This window comes from Thamnophis sirtalis, unplaced genomic scaffold (assembly GCF_051295495.1).
Source record: "Thamnophis sirtalis isolate CommonGarterSnake01/CBP01778 unplaced genomic scaffold, rThaSir2_p1.2 scaffold_3, whole genome shotgun sequence".
NCBI classification, from domain to species: domain Eukaryota; kingdom Metazoa; phylum Chordata; class Lepidosauria; order Squamata; family Natricidae; genus Thamnophis; species Thamnophis sirtalis.
In genome coordinates this window covers 38548499-38566609 of record NW_028261383.1, presented here as the reverse complement: position 1 = coordinate 38566609, position 18111 = coordinate 38548499, and the positions used below count along the sequence as shown (strand labels likewise).

Genomic DNA, 18111 nt, shown 5'->3' with positions numbered 1-18111 from the left:
TTCTTCTGACTTGTGCCTGGATTTGGAGGCCAAACAATCCAGCTTTGCACAGGCTAAGAATTGTCTTCAATGGAAAACATTCTTCATTTTCTTATTTACTGTCCAGCCAATGGCTCAGACTACTAGCAGCTTCCTTACAATCTGAGGAGGAGCAGAGTCTCTGGGTATTGATGGCACACCACACAGACCCCTGGTTGAGCTCTCCCAGCACTTTCATGAAGGTGTTGAGGATGAACAGGATAGGTCCATTATTAAATTCATGTATTTTCTTATCTTTATCTTCTATATCTTCATTCTCCCCTTTAATTTTGGGGGCTCCAACCCTATCATCTTTTGCTGTGAGGAAGACTAGTCTTTCCAGCTTCTTTTCAATTCTCCCATATCCTTCCAATAGATTTTGAATTCCAGCCAAAATATTTTGGAATGTTAAGGTTTCCTCATCCAAGTATTGACCCATGTTTCCAAAACAGAAGAGAGAAAGAAAAAAAAACCCCAATAATGACTGCCAGTCTAGTCTTCCAGGCTTCTCTTAGCTTTTATTTTATTTAAGATGACTTAAACACAAGTTCTTTTATGCTCTTCAAAGGGGAAGGGTTCTGTTCCCCCCTTTCTTTCTTTCTTTCTTTCTTTCTTTCTTTCTTTCTTTCTTTCTTTCTTTCTTTCTTTCTCTCTCTCTCTCTCTCTCTCTCTCTCTCTCTCTCTCTCTCTCTCTCTCTTTCTTTCTCTGCCAAAATAGTTCTCAGAGGCACCTGTGAAAAGAGTTGGTGCCCTTGGTTTTTTATCAGTTTCTGTAAACAAGTTGCAAACCCTTCAGCTGCAGAGTTTATAAAGTTAAATAAAGAAAGAGATGCATTGTTTCAGAAAAAAAAAACCTTCGACTGGCAGTTAATTTTCACCTTCTGTAGGAAACAAAGTTCTTTAGATTGCTTTTAGTGTGATTTAATAACAAATAGTAGGAAGAACTGTTAAAATAAAAAGGAAGGTTTTAATCCAGAAGTCAAAAAATAAGCAACAAGAAGCAGAAGGAAAAAAAAATCAATCCGTTCACTTTAAGAGGAGAAATGGAGAATGTGACGAACATTTCAATCCACAAAAAATAGTTATAATGACAAAGGGAAAAAAAAAACCTTTCCACAGCGATCCCATTAGGATTATTTTTGCAGCTCAATTCTTTTGTTTAAGTATCAATTTGGCTTTAAGGAAATATTTCTTATAGTCTTTAGCAAAATAGAAAAAATACCTCACCAATGGACTCACTTTCTCTTTTCACTTCCTTCCTCCCAGAGCGTCCCGACTTCATCAGCCTAGGGCTGCCTGTTCACCGCGGGCTTGAAGCACTTCCCTTGGGTTTAACAGGGATTTTGCGATATCCCTGAGACCAGCAAGACTTTGTCTTCCTGATCACTGTCTCTACAGGACAGTTTAGGTCTCAGTGGACCCCCCAGCGGCAAAAGTGTCAACGGTGGTCTCAGAGTGTTGAGACCGCACGTTGTAACATCGTGACCTGGCTCCTGCTTCCAGAATGAATAGTATTTTGATGAGGGTTTGCTGGCTGTTTGGTAGATCAGTTGATCCAGAAGAAAACAGGGCTAATTTAACCTGAATGGCACTGAAAGTCCTACAGAATCATTCAAGTTGATAAAAACTGCGTAAAATCTTTCTTTAGTCAAATGCTTTTTGTTCTGTCAATTTTGTCATCTAAACCACAGATCCTTACTAAACATAGCCATTTATCCTTTTTTTAAAATAATTTATTTTTTATTTTCAAAACAAACACAACACATCCTTCTTTACATACTGTAGAAAGTGTATCAGTTGGTTTCATAAAGACTTTCGTGCATCTCTTCCTCAGTCAACAAACATAATTCATATTAACTGAAGTATTTTAACTCAGATATTTATACATCTTACCATCATCATTCCTCCATTTTCTTTGACAATAATTGTTTAAACATCCTTCATCATAAAATATACCAAGATTTACCATATAATCACATACTGGCATTTCATTTACTATTTCCAAAATCCTCCATTAACACTGAATCCTTATGTCCTATTCCAGCAAAACATCCATAATATTTAATAACAACATTTTCTGATCCTCCTTTCCAAATCACGGTTTACAGTTTACATACAGTTTCCTTATGTTGTTCCCATACCTATATATAGGTTGTTACCATTATCCCTCCTTTATTTAACTATATCCTGTATCATAACATTTCCCCCCTAATAATCAAGACTTTAACTGTATCTAACTTAGTTCTTTTTTATTAACCTTTATATATAATCCAAAAGGATTTCTAATCTTCCTTTCATGGGTACCATTCAATATTCATATCTAATTATTACTTATCATAACACTACACATTGTATACCTTAGTAACTTTATCAATTATTTATTTAACTATATCTATTGTCACTAAATTTCACTAAGTTTAACTAGTTTTAAATTGTGCTCTTCCATCTATCAACCTGTATCTTTCCAGTAGCAGAAGTCTCATATCTTCTGCCATTTGTGATGTCAGTCCTCTAATCATCTACTTAATCAACTTTGTATGGACTCCTCTTAGCAACTCCTTGCTTATAAAATCTCTCATGTAATTTCGGGTTCAAAAGTTTTATTTCTTTTAAAACAAACATTTCATCATTCCTCAATCAGTAAGACATCGAAGTACAATTTTTTGTATGTCAAAATAGTTCTAGTTTACCACTAAATTCTTGTCTAGCCTAATGTATACCCCACCCTCCCTCCACCCTCCCTCCAACCCCCCTCCTCCTCCCCCCCCCCGACTTCCCAGAACCCGTACACGGTATGGATTTTTAACAAACACAGTCTAAAATCTATTGAGAAAAAAGAAATAAAGAAATTAATGACATTCTGCATTGACCTTAGCTTCTTCTTGCTGAACTAACTTTAAACAATTTAAATCATTTCTGATCTTAAGCATAGGCTAACTGGAATTTCTTGGTCCCGTATTTATTTTGTATATAATCAATCCATTTTTTCCAGTCTCGTTTATATATCTCATTTGAGTGATCTTTAAGATATGCCGATATTTTAGCCATCTCGGCTAAGCTTGTAACTTTCAATGTCCATTCTTGAGTTGTAGGCAAGTCTTCCTTCTTCCAGTATTGCGCCACCAACAGTCTTGCTGCCGTTATTAGGTGCAGAATCAAGTTAGTCTCTACCACTGTAAAGTCAGTACATATATCTAGTAAGAATAACTGAGGAGTAAACTTTATGCTTCTTTTAAAGATATTTTGCATAATCCACCATATTTTTATCCAAAATGCCTTAACCTTTTGGCAGGTCCACCATATATGAAAATATGTAGCATCGAGAGAGCCACATCTCCAACATTTAGGCTGTAAGTTCGGATACATAGAAGCCAGCTTTTTAGGATATAAATCCGATTATAAAATTTCTCATGTAATTTCGATGCCCTTCTTCTGTTTCCTTAATCAGCTTATCTTTGATTGTCAGTAGTGTTATCAATGCTATAGCTAATAAAATTTCTCTCTTTAAATCCATAAATTCTTTTGTTTTTTCTTCTTCTGTATCTTGCCATCTAGGGTAGATTTCCCCTCCATTTAGTTCCTCTTTCAGTATTCTACTCTTTTTTGCTGTTAGATGCTCTAAGTCTTCCAGCTTCTTCTCTTTCCTCTCATATGTATTTGATAATTTCTGTATTTCTGAGAATATCTTTTGCAGACTTAAAGTTTCTCTCTGCTATTGAAATTGTGTCATTATCTCCAGATAACAAACACTGATGTTCTAGCTTGGAAGGTTAATAAGATTAAGCATAGATTCACAATAACATTTTATTTTCACTTTTCTCTGGTTAAAGATATACTTCAAAGGGACATCTGTATGCTTTTCTTCTTATTACTCTCTATAAACAAGCAGCAAGAACTTGGAGTGCCAAGCCAGGATAATCAGTGAGACAAACAAGAGTGTTTCGTTTCCAATACACAAACCTTCCAGCCTCTGAGTAGCAGTGTTATTGTTGCAATGTTCTTTATTTCTTTTTGTATCTTTTTTGTATTTCAAGTTTAAAAAAAGTCTAATTCTTGAATGAGTTAGAAGAACACCCACAGTAATGAAAGAGGAGAATTGTAGCCCATAGGTTACAAAGAATAATAAAAGAAAAAAAATAGAAGAAGAAAACTTAGTCCATTCGTTTTAAAAGGCTTGCATTAATTCCATCCAAATAGCATTTAAAAAGTAAGATAACACACTGTCCAAAACCATTCCAAATTTAATTCCGCCGCCTATTTCTTCTGTTCTCCAATTTAAATTAATTTTAAGTTTTTTATAGGCAGTCTCTTCTTAAAACGGTAAAAATTCATCACCAGCTGGAAACACTTTCTCTTTCCCTATCCTTCAGTTTTGGAGACGCCCTGACTTCGTCAGCATTGGCTGAATTTCTTGTTGCTAGCTTGAAGAACTCTTGCATCGATCAGGGACTTTGTGATGTCCCTGACGTCAGCAAGACGTATTCTTCCTGTTCACCGTCTCTTCAGGAAGGTTTAGATCCGATTGGACCATCCAGCGGCAAAAGTATTGTCTGCGGTCTCGGAGCATCGAGACTGCACATCCGTATCGTTGCAACGTTGGCTCCTCAACATAGCAATTTATCTTAATGTTTATGTTTGCTTTAGAAATTCTTAATAATAGGAAAGATCCTGTAGTTCTTCCTTGGTCTGTTCTGTATTTTTTTCTCCCTTTCAGGAGGTTCTTCTGCCCTTTGAGGAGGTGGCTGTTTATTTCTCTGAGGAGGAGTGGTCTCAACTGGATCCTGACCAAAAAGCTCTGCATTGGGAAGTCATGCTGGAGAATTATAAGAATGTGGCCTCTCTTGGTAAGAGTTTCCTACTCTCCAGTCAGAGAGTTCAGGAAGACATTTTGTAATTAGATGCCATTAGCTAGTTCTTATGAAAAGATTTGTAAATAGATCTCTTCAGAGGCAGAAGGGAAAGTTTTGTTTTTCTAGTGCTCCAAGGAAGGAAATAGGTTTATGGCATTTTGCTTAGATATATCCTATCTAATTTATATTTCTATATAAATATTTTATGACAAAATAATTCCTTGGTTTGAGGTAATGCCAAATTTCATCACACAGATTTCAACTATTTTGGCCCAGATGCTTCCTATCAAGAGTTGCCATTCAGGTTTTTTGACTTAAATATCTTTTCCAAGATTTTATGCCTCATCCAAAGAGATATTATCATTTCTATACCATGCCAATATTAGAATACAAATATGCAGTATATATTAGAATTTGGCACAATACCAGAAGGCAATCAATATGACTTCTGACAGAGTGATCTTTTTCCCTAACCTTTCTCCCACTTTCATTTCTCTTTCCCTTTGAAGGTGATAATGAGAATTATAATAAAGACTCTGCAGAACCAATCAAAGTGTTCAGAAAAGGAGATGCTATGGAGAAACCTGCAATTCAAACAGATTTCCAAAGGCAGGAGAGAAACCTGTTGAATAATTGGAAAAAGGAAAGCTCATGTCCTTCGACTGTTACTAAGATGCAGGACTTTTCTGATCAACAAGAAAAACTAAAGGAGAAATATACTGAGAAAGGTGTAAGAATCTTGAAAGAGACATTAGATGTAAATGGACCCTGTCCATCACAAGCCAAAGGAGCAGCCAATATGGACAAAGACAGAGAAAAAAAATACAGGTGGATGTTCACACTTTCTCAAGAAAATGGGTCTCTTGAATCACAGAAAAGTTTTCACATTGGAGAGAAGACAAATAAATGCAATGAAAATGGAAGCAAAACTGATAATAAAAGGACCTCCAGAAAAGAGAAGCCATATAAATGCATGGAGTGTGGAAAGGGCTTTATTCAAAACGGTCATCTTATTACCCATCAAAGGATCCACACAGGGGAAAAGCAATATAAATGCATGGAGTGTGGAAAGGGGTTCAAAACAAGCAGTGAACTTATATCCCATCAAAGGATCCACACAGGGAAGAAGCCATATAAATGCACGGAGTGTGGAAAGGACTTTAGCCAAAACATTAACCTTATTACCCATCAAAGGATCCACACAGGGGAGAAGCCATATAAATGCATGGAGTGTGGAAAGGGCTTCAGAACAATGAAAGATCGTGCAACCCATCAAAGGATCCACACAGGGGAAAAGCCATATAAATGCATGGAGTGTGGGAAGGACTTCAAAAGTAGCAGTAATCTTACACGCCATCAAAGGATCCACACAGGGGAAAAGCCATATAAATGCATGGAATGTGGAAAGGGCTTCAGAACAGCCAGTCAACTTACATACCATCAAAGGGTCCATACAGGCGAGAAGCCATATAAATGTATGGAGTGTGGAAAGACCTTTAGAATAAGCAGTAGTCTTACATCCCATCAAAGGATCCACACAGCGGAGAAACCACATAAATGTATGGAGTGTGGAAAGGGCTTCAGAACAAGGATTAAACTTACATCCCATCAAAGGATCCACACAGGGGAGAAGCCATATAAATGCATGGCGTGTGAAAAGGGCTTCAGAACAAGCAGTAAACTTACATCCCATCAAAGGATCCACACAGGGGAGAAGCCATATAAATGCATGGAATGTGGAAAGGGCTTCAGAATAAGCAGTAAACTTACATCCCATCAAAGGTTGCACACAGGGGAGAAGCCATATAAATGCATGGAGTGTGGCAAGAGCTTCAGAATAAGCAGTGTTCTTACATCACATCAAAGGATCCATACAGGGGAGAAGCCATATAAATGCACGGAGTGTGGAAAGGACTTTAGCCAAAATATTAACCTTATTACCCATCAAAGGATCCACACAGGGGAGAAGCCATATAAATGCATGGAGTGTGGGAAGGACTTCAAAAGTAGCAGTAATCTTACACGCCATCAAAGGATCCACACAGGGGAAAAGCCATATAAATGCATGGAATGTGGAAAGGGCTTCAGAACAGCCAGTCAACTTACATACCATCAAAGGGTCCATACAGGCGAGAAGCCATATAAATGTATGGAGTGTGGAAAGACCTTCAGAATAAGCAGTAGTCTTACATCCCATCAAAGGATCCACACAGCGGAGAAACCACATAAATGTATGGAGTGTGGAAAGGGCTTCAGAACAAGGATTAAACTTACATCCCATCAAAGGATCCACACAGGGGAGAAGCCATATAAATGCATGGAATGTGGAAAGGGCTTCAGAATAAGCAGTAAACTTACATCCCATCAAAGGTTGCACACAGGGGAGAAGCCATATAAATGCATGGAGTGTGGAAAGAGCTTCAGAATAAGCAGTGGTCTTACATCCCATCAAAGGATCCACACAGGGGAGAAGCCATATAAATGCATGGAGTGTAGAAAGGGCTTCAGCACACCCCATAGTCTTATTTCCCATTACACAATTCATAGACTGGAGAATCCCCAAAACAATGATTAATTTGGATGAGAATGTATGCTAATTATTGATTTAATGGATTCTATGTATGAATTTACAATTTACAGACAGATCTCTGAAAAGGATTTTTAATAATAAAAAAGAAACAATGGGCATGAGCCATTATAATTACTTATACAATTTTTATTGTATCTATATACAGTATATAGGAGTGTCAGACTGGTGGCTCTTGAGCTAATTGTATCCCGTGCTGGACACGCCCACCCAGCCCTCGCGAATAGGGAAAATGTTGCAATGCGTCACGTACAGCACCAAAAAACTAAAAACAAACTTGGTGCTTCACTGGCTGGTCAAATGACCGGATCTTGTTTGGCCATGAAGATTGAACTGGGTTTTAACTCCATGTGCATATTTGGTCACTTAGATATCTCTTTATACCAGGGGTGTCAAACTCTATTTCATTGAGGGCTGCATCAGAGTTGTGTTTGACCTCAGGGGGCTGGGATGGATGTGGCCAACTGGATGTCAGTTGTGTCAATCGCTGTTGTGGCTTGAGCCTTCTGCCAACAAAAATAGGCTCCTGAGCTCAGTTTTTGACTGTGATAGCCTACTGAAACCCTCTGCCAGTGAAAATGGAGCTCAGGAGTCTTGCACATGGCCCTTACATGCTCCACTTTTGACTGCGACAGCCCACGAAAATGGAGCTTGCAAGGGCCATGTTCCTCCTGAACATGTGGCTCTCCTGAGCTCCTTTTTTTCTGGCAAAGGCAACGCAGGTCGTTCGTTTGTTATTTGCAGGGTGGATCCATGGGCCAGTTCTAAGCACCCCACAGTCCAGATCTGGTGTCCTTGCCTTGATTTTCACACCTCTGCTCTATGCTTTTGGTGTCAATATTCAAAGAAACACGCAGTTCTTTGGCTGCCGCCCAAAAGTTGGTGCCTCTTTCTGAACGAATGTTTTTAAAGCAATAGCAGTCAGTGTTATATACCGCTTCATAGGGCTTTCAGCCCTCTCTAAGCGGTTTACAGAGACAGCATATCGCCCCCACAGTTGGGGTCCTCATTTTACCCACCTCGGAAGGATGGAAGGCTGAGTCAACCCTGAGCCGGTGAGATTTGAACAGCCGAACTGCAGATAACAGTCAGCTGAAGTGGCTGCAGTACAGCACTCTAACCACTGCGCCACCTCGGCTCTGAAGGGCCTCAGATAGCAATAAAACATCTGAGGGCCTTTATGAAGCTAGAAGTGTCCATGCTTAATAACTTCAATGTGGACAGCTCTAATGGTCATACAGGTGAATAGGGCTGCCCACCTCTTACTGTTTGCTTCACACTCTCTAGTGTGATCTGTGGTCACAGACTAGGGGCCAAAGACATCAAGGCCAACGTTAGTGAAAGGAGGATTTGTGCTGAGTCTGTCAGCTGGAAGATGAGCCATTTTTTCTTTGTAACCTACCATGGAGCTTGCGACAAGTAATACACCCAAAGATTACCTTTTTAGCTCCAACTATCCACAAACCAGAGGTTCTTAAAGCTTCTTCTATAAATAATCATGTTTGACTTGATGGTGAAAGTGCAGCACAATCAAAGAAGCAATGTGATGATTGCCAGGAGGGTTTTTTCTCTTTTTCTTCCTTAGGGCATATACCTATTCCCAAAAGACCATTTTGATCGAAAAACAGGTCACGTTTCCTCAGGGAGCTCTCTCTAGGGATAAGTCTTTAGTTTAACATACAGTGAATTTCTTGGGATAGGTTTCAGACTGCACAGTGCGCACAGATTTGCCCATAACAAATCCAATGTGACATTGTGCTTTAGTATCTATTGTTTTTAAGTAGGTAACAGCAGCTGTTGTTGTGATAGAAGCATCAGAAAATATACAGAGTTTTTGGCTTTGTATCTCTCTAAAGCGGGGATATCAAGATCAATTGATTGAGGGCCTCATCAGCATTATGGTTGCTCTCAAAGGACCAGTTGCAATGAAGATTATGATGATTCAGTGCCAGGTGAGCATGGTTGGGTAGGCATGGCCGGCTGGACGCTGCTGGGCTCAGCTGACTTGGGATAAGAGAAAGTTTGCAGGAAGCAGTTTCCTCCGAGTTCAACTTCTCTCCTGACAGATCTCTGCAGAAGAAGAGAGAATGGCGGGAGAGCTATGTTCTGTCCCCACTGCACCTTAGTCTGTGTGCAGCTCGACAGGCAGCTAAATCCACCTATCCTCCAATAAAACAGACTGTGTGTGTAGATCTGAATGCTTTATTGAAAGAATAGGATATGGTGAAACGGGGGAAAATAGGGATACATACAATGAGAACAAATACAAGATACAGAGCATTAAGTTATTGCTAAACATAAGGAATAAATACAAGCTATTTATTTTTTGAAAAAAATACTTTATTGAACAGTTTAAAAAAAAAGACAAAAAGAAAAAAATATTTTTCGCAATTTCCTTCTCTCGAACATTTCCACCTTGCATCAATTTAAATCTCACCAACGATGCTCTGGGTGGGACGTGGGTTTGTCCTTGGATGACCATGTTCCACAGATTAAGGTGGGTTCTGCCTTCTCCAAATTTTAAGGGAAATGGAGTCTGGCTTCTCAGCAGGCACTTGGGCACTTGGTTTGAGAGTGTGGGGTGATGATTAAATGGGTAGAATCGGCTTCAATTTTCTTGGAGCATGTTTGTCTCTCTTCTTAAGAAGTCTAAATTGGATTTAAATAAAATTAATTAAATATCAACGGTGTGGTTATGTTCCAGTCATGTATTATGCTCATGTATTAAACTCTGTAGTTGCTTTAAAATGTATTAACACATGAAGATATTTGGAAGGATTTGGAGGGGGCATATTTCAGGAATTGAGAGCAGGTGCAGGAACAGGATAGGTCTAATCTAAGGAAGAGAAGGATTAGGAATGACATAACAGAAGCCTTTTAATACTGAGGGGCTGCCACGGATAAGAAGAGATCAATCTATTCTCCAAAGAACCAACGACAGCATAAGAAATAACGGAGGAAAACTTATCCAAGAGATACCGGTATAAATCACATAACATCTCAAGAGTTCTTAAAGAACTGGCAGATGTTATCTCAGAACTACTGTAGAATATCTTTAAAAAATCTGGAGCACTGGGGAACTGCCAGAAGATTGGAAAAGGGCTGATGTGGTTCCCACCTTCAAAAAAAAAAAAGGGGGGGGGACAGACCCAAGGAATTAAGGACCAATCAGTCTAACGCCAATATCTGGGACGATGCTGCAAATAATAAAAGAAAAAACAGATCTGTGAAAATCTATAAACAAATAAATTTAAAACTAGTAGCTATCAAAGGGTTGTTAAAAACATCATGCCAAACCAATTTTATTTCATGCTTTTCAAACTGACTAAATTAGAAGATCAGCATAATGCTGTGGAAATAGACTTCAGCAAGGCATTTGACAAAGTAGATCACAACCTGCTTCTTGGTAAACTAGAAAAATGTGGGAGAGTAAGCATCCATCCATCAATCAGAATGCAGCTAAAACGGACCTTGGAGGTCTTGTCCAATCCCCTGCTCAAGCAGGAGATTTTATACCATTACAGAAAAGTGACTGTCCAGTCTCTTCTTAAAAACATCCAGTGATGAAACAGAAGCACCCACCACTTCTGAAGGCAAGCTTTTCCACTGGTTAATTGTACCCATTATTAGGAAGTTGTTCCTTAATTCCAGCTTGCTTCTCTCCTTGTTTAGTTTCCATCCATTGTTTCTTGTCCTGCACTCTGGTGCTTTGCAAAATAAATTGACCCCCTTCTCATTGTGGCAGCCTCTCAAATACTGGAATGCTGCTATCATGTCCCTCCCAGTCCTTTTTCTCAACACTAATCAAATCCAAATCCTTCATGTGTTTTAGTCTCCGCGCATATAATCATCTTAGTTGCTCTTTTATGCACTTTTTCTAAAGTCTCAACATCTTTTTTTATAATGTGGTGATAAAAACTGGTTGCAGTATTCCAGCTGTGGCCTTACTAAGGCTTTAGAATGTGATACTAATACGTCACATGATTTTGATTCTATGCTTCTATTTATGCAACCAAAGATTCCATTAGTTTTTTTGTCTGCTGCCACGCACTGCTGACTCACATTTAACTGATCGTCCACTAAAACACCAGGGTCCCTCTCACAGTTATTGTTTTTGAGACAGGCTTCTCCTAATCTGTACTTGTACCTTTGGTTTTTTCTGCCCAGGTGTAAAACCTTGCTTTTCTCCACATTAAATTTCACTTCGTTGCGGTTTAGATGGAGTTGGGAGTTGGGATCCAAGCAAGAAGGTCTTGGAGACTGAATGAAAACTTATTTAAATATGAGAAAAACATTAATGAATGTAAAAAGTTGTTAAAAGAATATTTTGTTTTTAACATGAATAAGGGTACATCTATGGAAATGGTAAGGGATGCAAGTAAGTGTATATGAGAGGAGTTCTGATAAATATGAATAGATTACATAGACGCAAACAGGATGAAAAGATAATTGAACTTGAAAATGAAATTAGGAAGAGAGAGCAGGAGCTAATCTTAAAACCAGGAGACAAAAAGATCAAAGAAACAATCACATTATTAAAAGAGCAATTTAACATGCTGATGTCAGACCAGTTGACTACCAATTTGCTATATGCAAAACACAACACTTTCTGTAATGCAAATAAATCTGGTAGATGGCTAGCATATTTGATTAGGAAAAAACAGAAGTCTCATAATATATAGAAATTACATTTTAAAGGGAAGGAAGTGTATCAACAAGATGAGATTCAAAAGTGCTTTCGTGAATTCTTTATAGGATTGTACACGAATGATAAAATCCAAAGGTTAGATATAGATAGATACCTGGATAAAGAAAAAAATACCTATAGTTAAAAGACGAGCAGAGGGAAAGACTGAATCAACCAATAACTTCGGGGGAAATTCTCCAGGTAATTAAAACAGCTAAAAGACTTCCGGGGGCGTGGCCTGTTGCCGAGGAGGGCTCCACCGAGCTCCTCAGAGATCTGGTCTGTATATCTAAATAAGATCATAGATAGCACCCCTTTTTGGCTAAGAAAGGGGCAGGGAGGATAGCCCCGTAGGTCAGGATCTAATCGTAAACCACAGCCTTTTTTCTTTTTTGGCTGTGGAAAGAGATTAGTTCCGGCCGAAGCGGAGCTCTTATCTCCAGCCATTTCTTCTCAGCTGCCTTTTTTTTTGGCAGCCCCAGACAGGCTAGCCCCCCCCAGGACAAGACAAAGTTTTTTCAAGCTAGAATTGATACGGGCGGGTCCCACCCCTGTGAGATTTATGCTTTCAGTACTATCGTAAATACCAGCACCATTCGTCTTAGAGACTTCTTTGTCTAAATAGACCTCAAAATGGCGATTTCTCTCCGTGGATGATTGATATACTTAGCCGGTGTTATCTTCCTGCAGACTGCTCCTTAACAAAATAAATTTTTCTTCTTTGGAAATAGAGGGGAGCGAAGCTCTGCTTACTTGCTTACTTATTATGCCACCCAAATCAAAGAAGCGTCTTGCTACAAAAGAATTTAAAGAATTTTCATTGGAAACACAGCCTTTGTCTCCTATGCCTTCTGCTGGGGAACTTTTAACACAGGAATATCTCCTTAAAATGCTTAACGCTTTTAAGAAAGAAATCAGGGAATTTGTATTGGAATTATATGATGATTTAAAATCTAAAGTTAATCAAATGAAGGCGAATACTTTTGCAGCTGTGTCTGCCCTGTCAGATTACTCTGCTGAAATAGAAAACAAATTGGAAAGTCTGGAGAAGGCTAATTTTAATTTGACTACCAATATTCAAATTTTACAAGAAAAAATTAGAAATAACGAAGAACAGCTTGTGATGTTAAATTTTAATAGGAAGGCATTTGCAATTAGAGTCAGAGGATTCCGTGAAAAGGAGCAAGAGAATTTAAAACAGACCTTTGCTGAAGCCTTCAGCCATGCGCTGGGAAGCCCGGGACTTAACTTTGATTGGCAGATTCGGAAAATCTATCGCCAGAACTCATTGATAGCGGAACAGCGACAGCTCCCGAGGGACATAATTATACATTTCTCTACAAAAGAATCTAGAAACGCGATTGTGCAAAATTTTCATAATAACTGTCTCCGAGTTGATGACCAGGACCTGATTGTCTTCAAAGATATTCCTTCCCAGATGTTGAGAGCAAGAAGGGACTACGCCTTTTTAACTAAAGAGCTTAGGAGTCAACAGATTCGATACAGATGGGAGGCCCCTGCCGGCATCACGGTTACATTTGAGAATCAAAGATTTCGTCTTAACTCTGTTTCGGAGGCTCAAGATTTCTATTGTAGGATTCTGAAGGCGGGACTTCCTGACGCGCTTGGAAGAGAGGAGAGACAAGCGGAAGGAGAAAGCAAACGGCTGGCCATGCGGCTGCAAGATGGAGGGGGCAGCCCCTCCTCCCTCGGAGAAACAGAAGAACGCAGATCGAGAACTTAGATACTTCAAAAGACTTCCTAAAGTTGAGGACTGAATGGGGGTTTGAGACCTCTCTCCGGTAGAAAAAGTGGACTAATTTTTATCAGAAGGGAAAGTTGGGTGAAACTACTTTGAGCTAGATTCTAAAGTAACGTTAGCATAAATTTGATAGTGGTTAAAAGAATGCGGAATGATTTATGTTGTTTAAACTTTGTTAGATGGGACTATTTTAAAATAGAAGGTTAACTGACTCTTGCTGAAAGTATTATTTGAAAATGATCCATGCTATTTAACTTTTATTTGAAGGGAAAGTTGGTTGTTATAGTTCTGAGTTACTTTTTAAATAAACGCTAGTATAAATTTGATAGTGGTAAATATTAGACAAGCAAGAGATGAGGGTAAAATGCATGTGGAATGAACTACGTTATTTGTGGTAAATACCAGACAAGCAAGGGAAGAGGGCAAAATTTCTTATTAGAACAGGAAGCCGCTTAGGATTATCTTAAGATAACTGTAAAAAGAATGCGGAATGATTTATGTTGTTTAAACTTTGTTAGAAGGGACTACCTTAAAATAGAAGGTTAACTGACTCTTGCTGAAAGTATTATTGGAATATGTGGAATGATTCATGCTACAAATCGCTCTGAGCTATATTTTAAACAAATGTTAGTATAAATTTGATAGTGGTAAATATCAGACAGGTGGGGGATGAGGGTAAAATGCATGTGGAATGAACTGAGTTATTTAAATTCTACTAGAAGGGGAAGTCGGTTGGAATTATCTTAAGATAGAAATTGATTCCTGTGTAAAGTAATATCTGATCTATGCTGTTTAACTTTACTAGGAAGGGGAAATCTGGTTAGATTATTTTGAATTACGGTTTGAAGAAGGGGTAAAGAAAGATCATTTACGTTGTTTGGATTTTACTAGAAGGGAAAGTTTGATTACTTGTCTGTAAGGTTATATTTGAATGTATGGCAGGAACTATGCTGCTTAAATCTTATTGGAAGGGATCATGAGGTTTAGGAAGGGAACGGGAGAGTCTACAGAAGATCGGGGTAAATAGCAAAGAAGTAAGAGACGAGAATAAAATATAGATAGAATGATTTATACTATTTAAGCATAGATAAAGATGGGGGGCTGAGATCAACACAAAGAGTGGTTTCTTTTTTTTTCTTTTTTATATATTACTTTTATTTTTTAATCCATATGTATACAAGATATTTTAGATAGAAGGTAGTGCCAGGTGTGGGCCCTGGGAAGCCGGGAGGAATAGGGATGGGGATTGTGGGGGGTGGGGTGGGGGGGGTTAACATAGTCTTAATAAGAACAAGAATGTATTTATATACGGTGGTTCCTTTTTTTATTATTATTATTATCTTTTTTTTTCCTTGGTTCATTTTACATTTATTAGATCAAACAACACTCGAATAAAGGCATACACCAAGGAGGGAGGTAGAGGGAAGGAAGAGGGAGGAGTAAGGAAGGAGTAAGGGGAATGTAAGGAGTAAGGGGAATGTAAGGAGGGTGTCTGGGGAGTAAGGGGAGAAGGAAGGTTTGAGGGGAAAGGGAAGTAGGAGGGGAGTGTTAGAGGGAGAAAGGAAAGTTGGAGGGGGTAGATGGGGTGTATGGAGGATGCAAGGGTTAGGTGGGGTTGTGAACGATGAGATGTGTTTTCTTTTTATTTGTTCGCTTTATTCCTTTTTTTTTTCTTCTTTTCTTATAGTAAATACCCTGTGTATAAATGATTGCAAATGGAATGTGAAAATTGAAAATTGAATAAAATATTTTACATAATAAAAAAACAGCTAAAAGTAGGGAAAGCACCGGGTACAGATGGCTTGACGGCAGCTTACTATAAAAAGTTGCAATTAGAAATGGTAGAACCGCTTAAGGAATTATTTAATAAGATCCAAGTGGAAGGGAAGGTACCCCCATCTTGGAACACAGCCTTTATATCCTTGATACCCAAAGATCAAGATCTTACTCAACCAAAAAATTATAGACCCATATCATTACTCAATATAGATTATAAAATTTTCACTAAAATACTAGCGAATAGGTTAATGTTGGCTATTCAGCAATTGATTCATAATGATCAAACAGGTTTTATTCAAGGGAGACAAATGAGAACTAACATAAGACTAATTCTCAATACATTAGAATACCTGGGAAAGAACAACCAAATTCCTGATGCACTTATATTTTTAGATGCTGAAAAAGCCTTTGATCGAGTGAATTGGCAATTCCTGCTGAAAATATTGCAAAAAATGCAAATAGGAGAGCACTTTTTACAATCAATTAAAACAATATATCAGGAACAAACAGCTCAAATCATAATTAATTGGAGTCTAACAGATTCATTTAAAATTGAGAAAGGTACAAGGCAGGGTTGTCCCTTATCTCCATTATTGTTTATTATAACTTTGGAACTATTGTTGAATAAAATACGGCGTTCAGGGGACTTACAGGGAATCAAGATTAGGCAGCAAGAGTACGTGCTTTTGCGGATGATTTGGTTATAACATTAACCCAACCACAGGAATCTAGTAAGGTTTTAATGAATATGATTAATCAATATGGTCAAGTGTCAGGATTTAAAATAAACTTAGGGAAAACAAAGATACTAGCTATAAATATGAACACTAAACAAAGGGAAGAACTAGAAGGAATGACAGGATGTAAAATAGTTAAAAAGGCCAAATATTTAGGAGTTTATATCTCAACCTCAAACGGGAAGTTATATAAGTATAATTATGAACCACTATGGCATAGTATACAGACAGAGATGAAAAAATGAGAGAAATTACAGTTATCTTTGCTGGGAAGAATAGCAGCAGTGAAAATGAATATTCTACCTAAATTTTTATTTCTTTTTCAAACGTTACCAATACTTAAAAAAGATGCAAGCCTGCTAGAATGGCAGAAGGGTATTAATAAATTTGTATGGGCAGGGAAGAAGCCGAGAGTAAAACTAAAAATAATGCAAGATGTGCGTGAAAGAGGAGGCTTGAAATTACCCAATTTAAAACTATATTACGATGCAGTAGTTTTATCTGTAATTAGTGACTGGATTAACTTAACAGATGATAGAATACTTAATATTGAAGGACATGATTTGGTATATGATTGGCATGCTTATCTGCTATACAACAAAAAGGTGGATAAGAATTTCAAAAGTCATATTTTAAGGAATGCTCTACTGCGGGTTTGGAAAAAATATCAATATAAACTAACCGATAAGATACCCATGTGGGCTATTCCCAGACACGCAATAGAAAATATGAACATAGTACAAAAACAGGATGTAACTACTTACAGACAGCTTCTTACCCTAGAAAGAGGTGTACTACAACTGAAACCCTTGGATGTACTAAAAGAGGAAAAGGTAATTCAAACATGGTTTCAGTACGGGCAGTTACAGGCTAGATGGAAAATAGATAAAAAAATTGGCTTTATGCAAGTCGAGGATAAGTTACTTAAACAAATTAGAGATCAAAGTCCAATGCATATAAAGAGATTATATAATGTATTAATAGAAATTGACTCGGAAACAGAACTAGTTAAAGACTGTATGATAAAATGGGCTCAAAATGTTGAAGAACCAATAATGTTGGATACATGGGAAAAGATTTGGGTGAGAAATGTAAAATTTACACAAGCCCAAAACTTGAGAGAAAAATTTTATAAGATGTTTTATAGATGGCATTTAGATCCTAAAAAAATGGCTTCTATGTATCTGAATTTACAACCTAAATGCTGGAGATGTGATTGTGTGGACGCTACATATTTTCATATATGGTGGACCTGCCAAAAGGTTAAGGCATTTTGGATAAAAATATGGTGGGTCATGCAAAATGTTTTTAAAAGAAGGATAAAGTTTACTCCTCAGTTATTTTTACTAGGTATATGTACTGACTTTACAGTGGTAGAGACCAATTTGATTCTGCACCTGATAACTGCAGCAAGACTGTTGGTGGCGCAATATTGGAAGAAGGAAGACTTGCCTACAATCCAAGAATGGACATTGAAAGTAACAAACTTAGCCAAGATGGCTAAAATATCGGCATATCTCAAAGACCCCTGAGTTATTTTTGTTAGGCATACTTACTGATTGTACAGTTGTAGAGACTGATCTGATATTGCATTTAATAACTGCAGCTAGATTGTTGGTGGCACAATACTGGAAGAAGGAAGATTTGCCTACTATTCAAGAATGGACATTGAAAATAACAAACCTAGGCGA

The 18111-nt window shown here is 37.9% G+C and overlaps 1 protein-coding gene across 1 annotated transcript in view; it reads left to right on the top strand.

The window, feature by feature from the left end:
• LOC148047949 (uncharacterized) overlaps positions 1 to 18111 on the top strand; it is an 88582-nt gene that overhangs the window by 54970 nt on the left and 15501 nt on the right. Inside the window, 2 exon segments of the mRNA XM_087708207.1 lie at positions 5906 to 7440; positions 9312 to 9407. Of these exon segments, the coding sequence (XP_087564333.1) occupies positions 5906 to 7440; positions 9312 to 9407 (1631 nt within the window).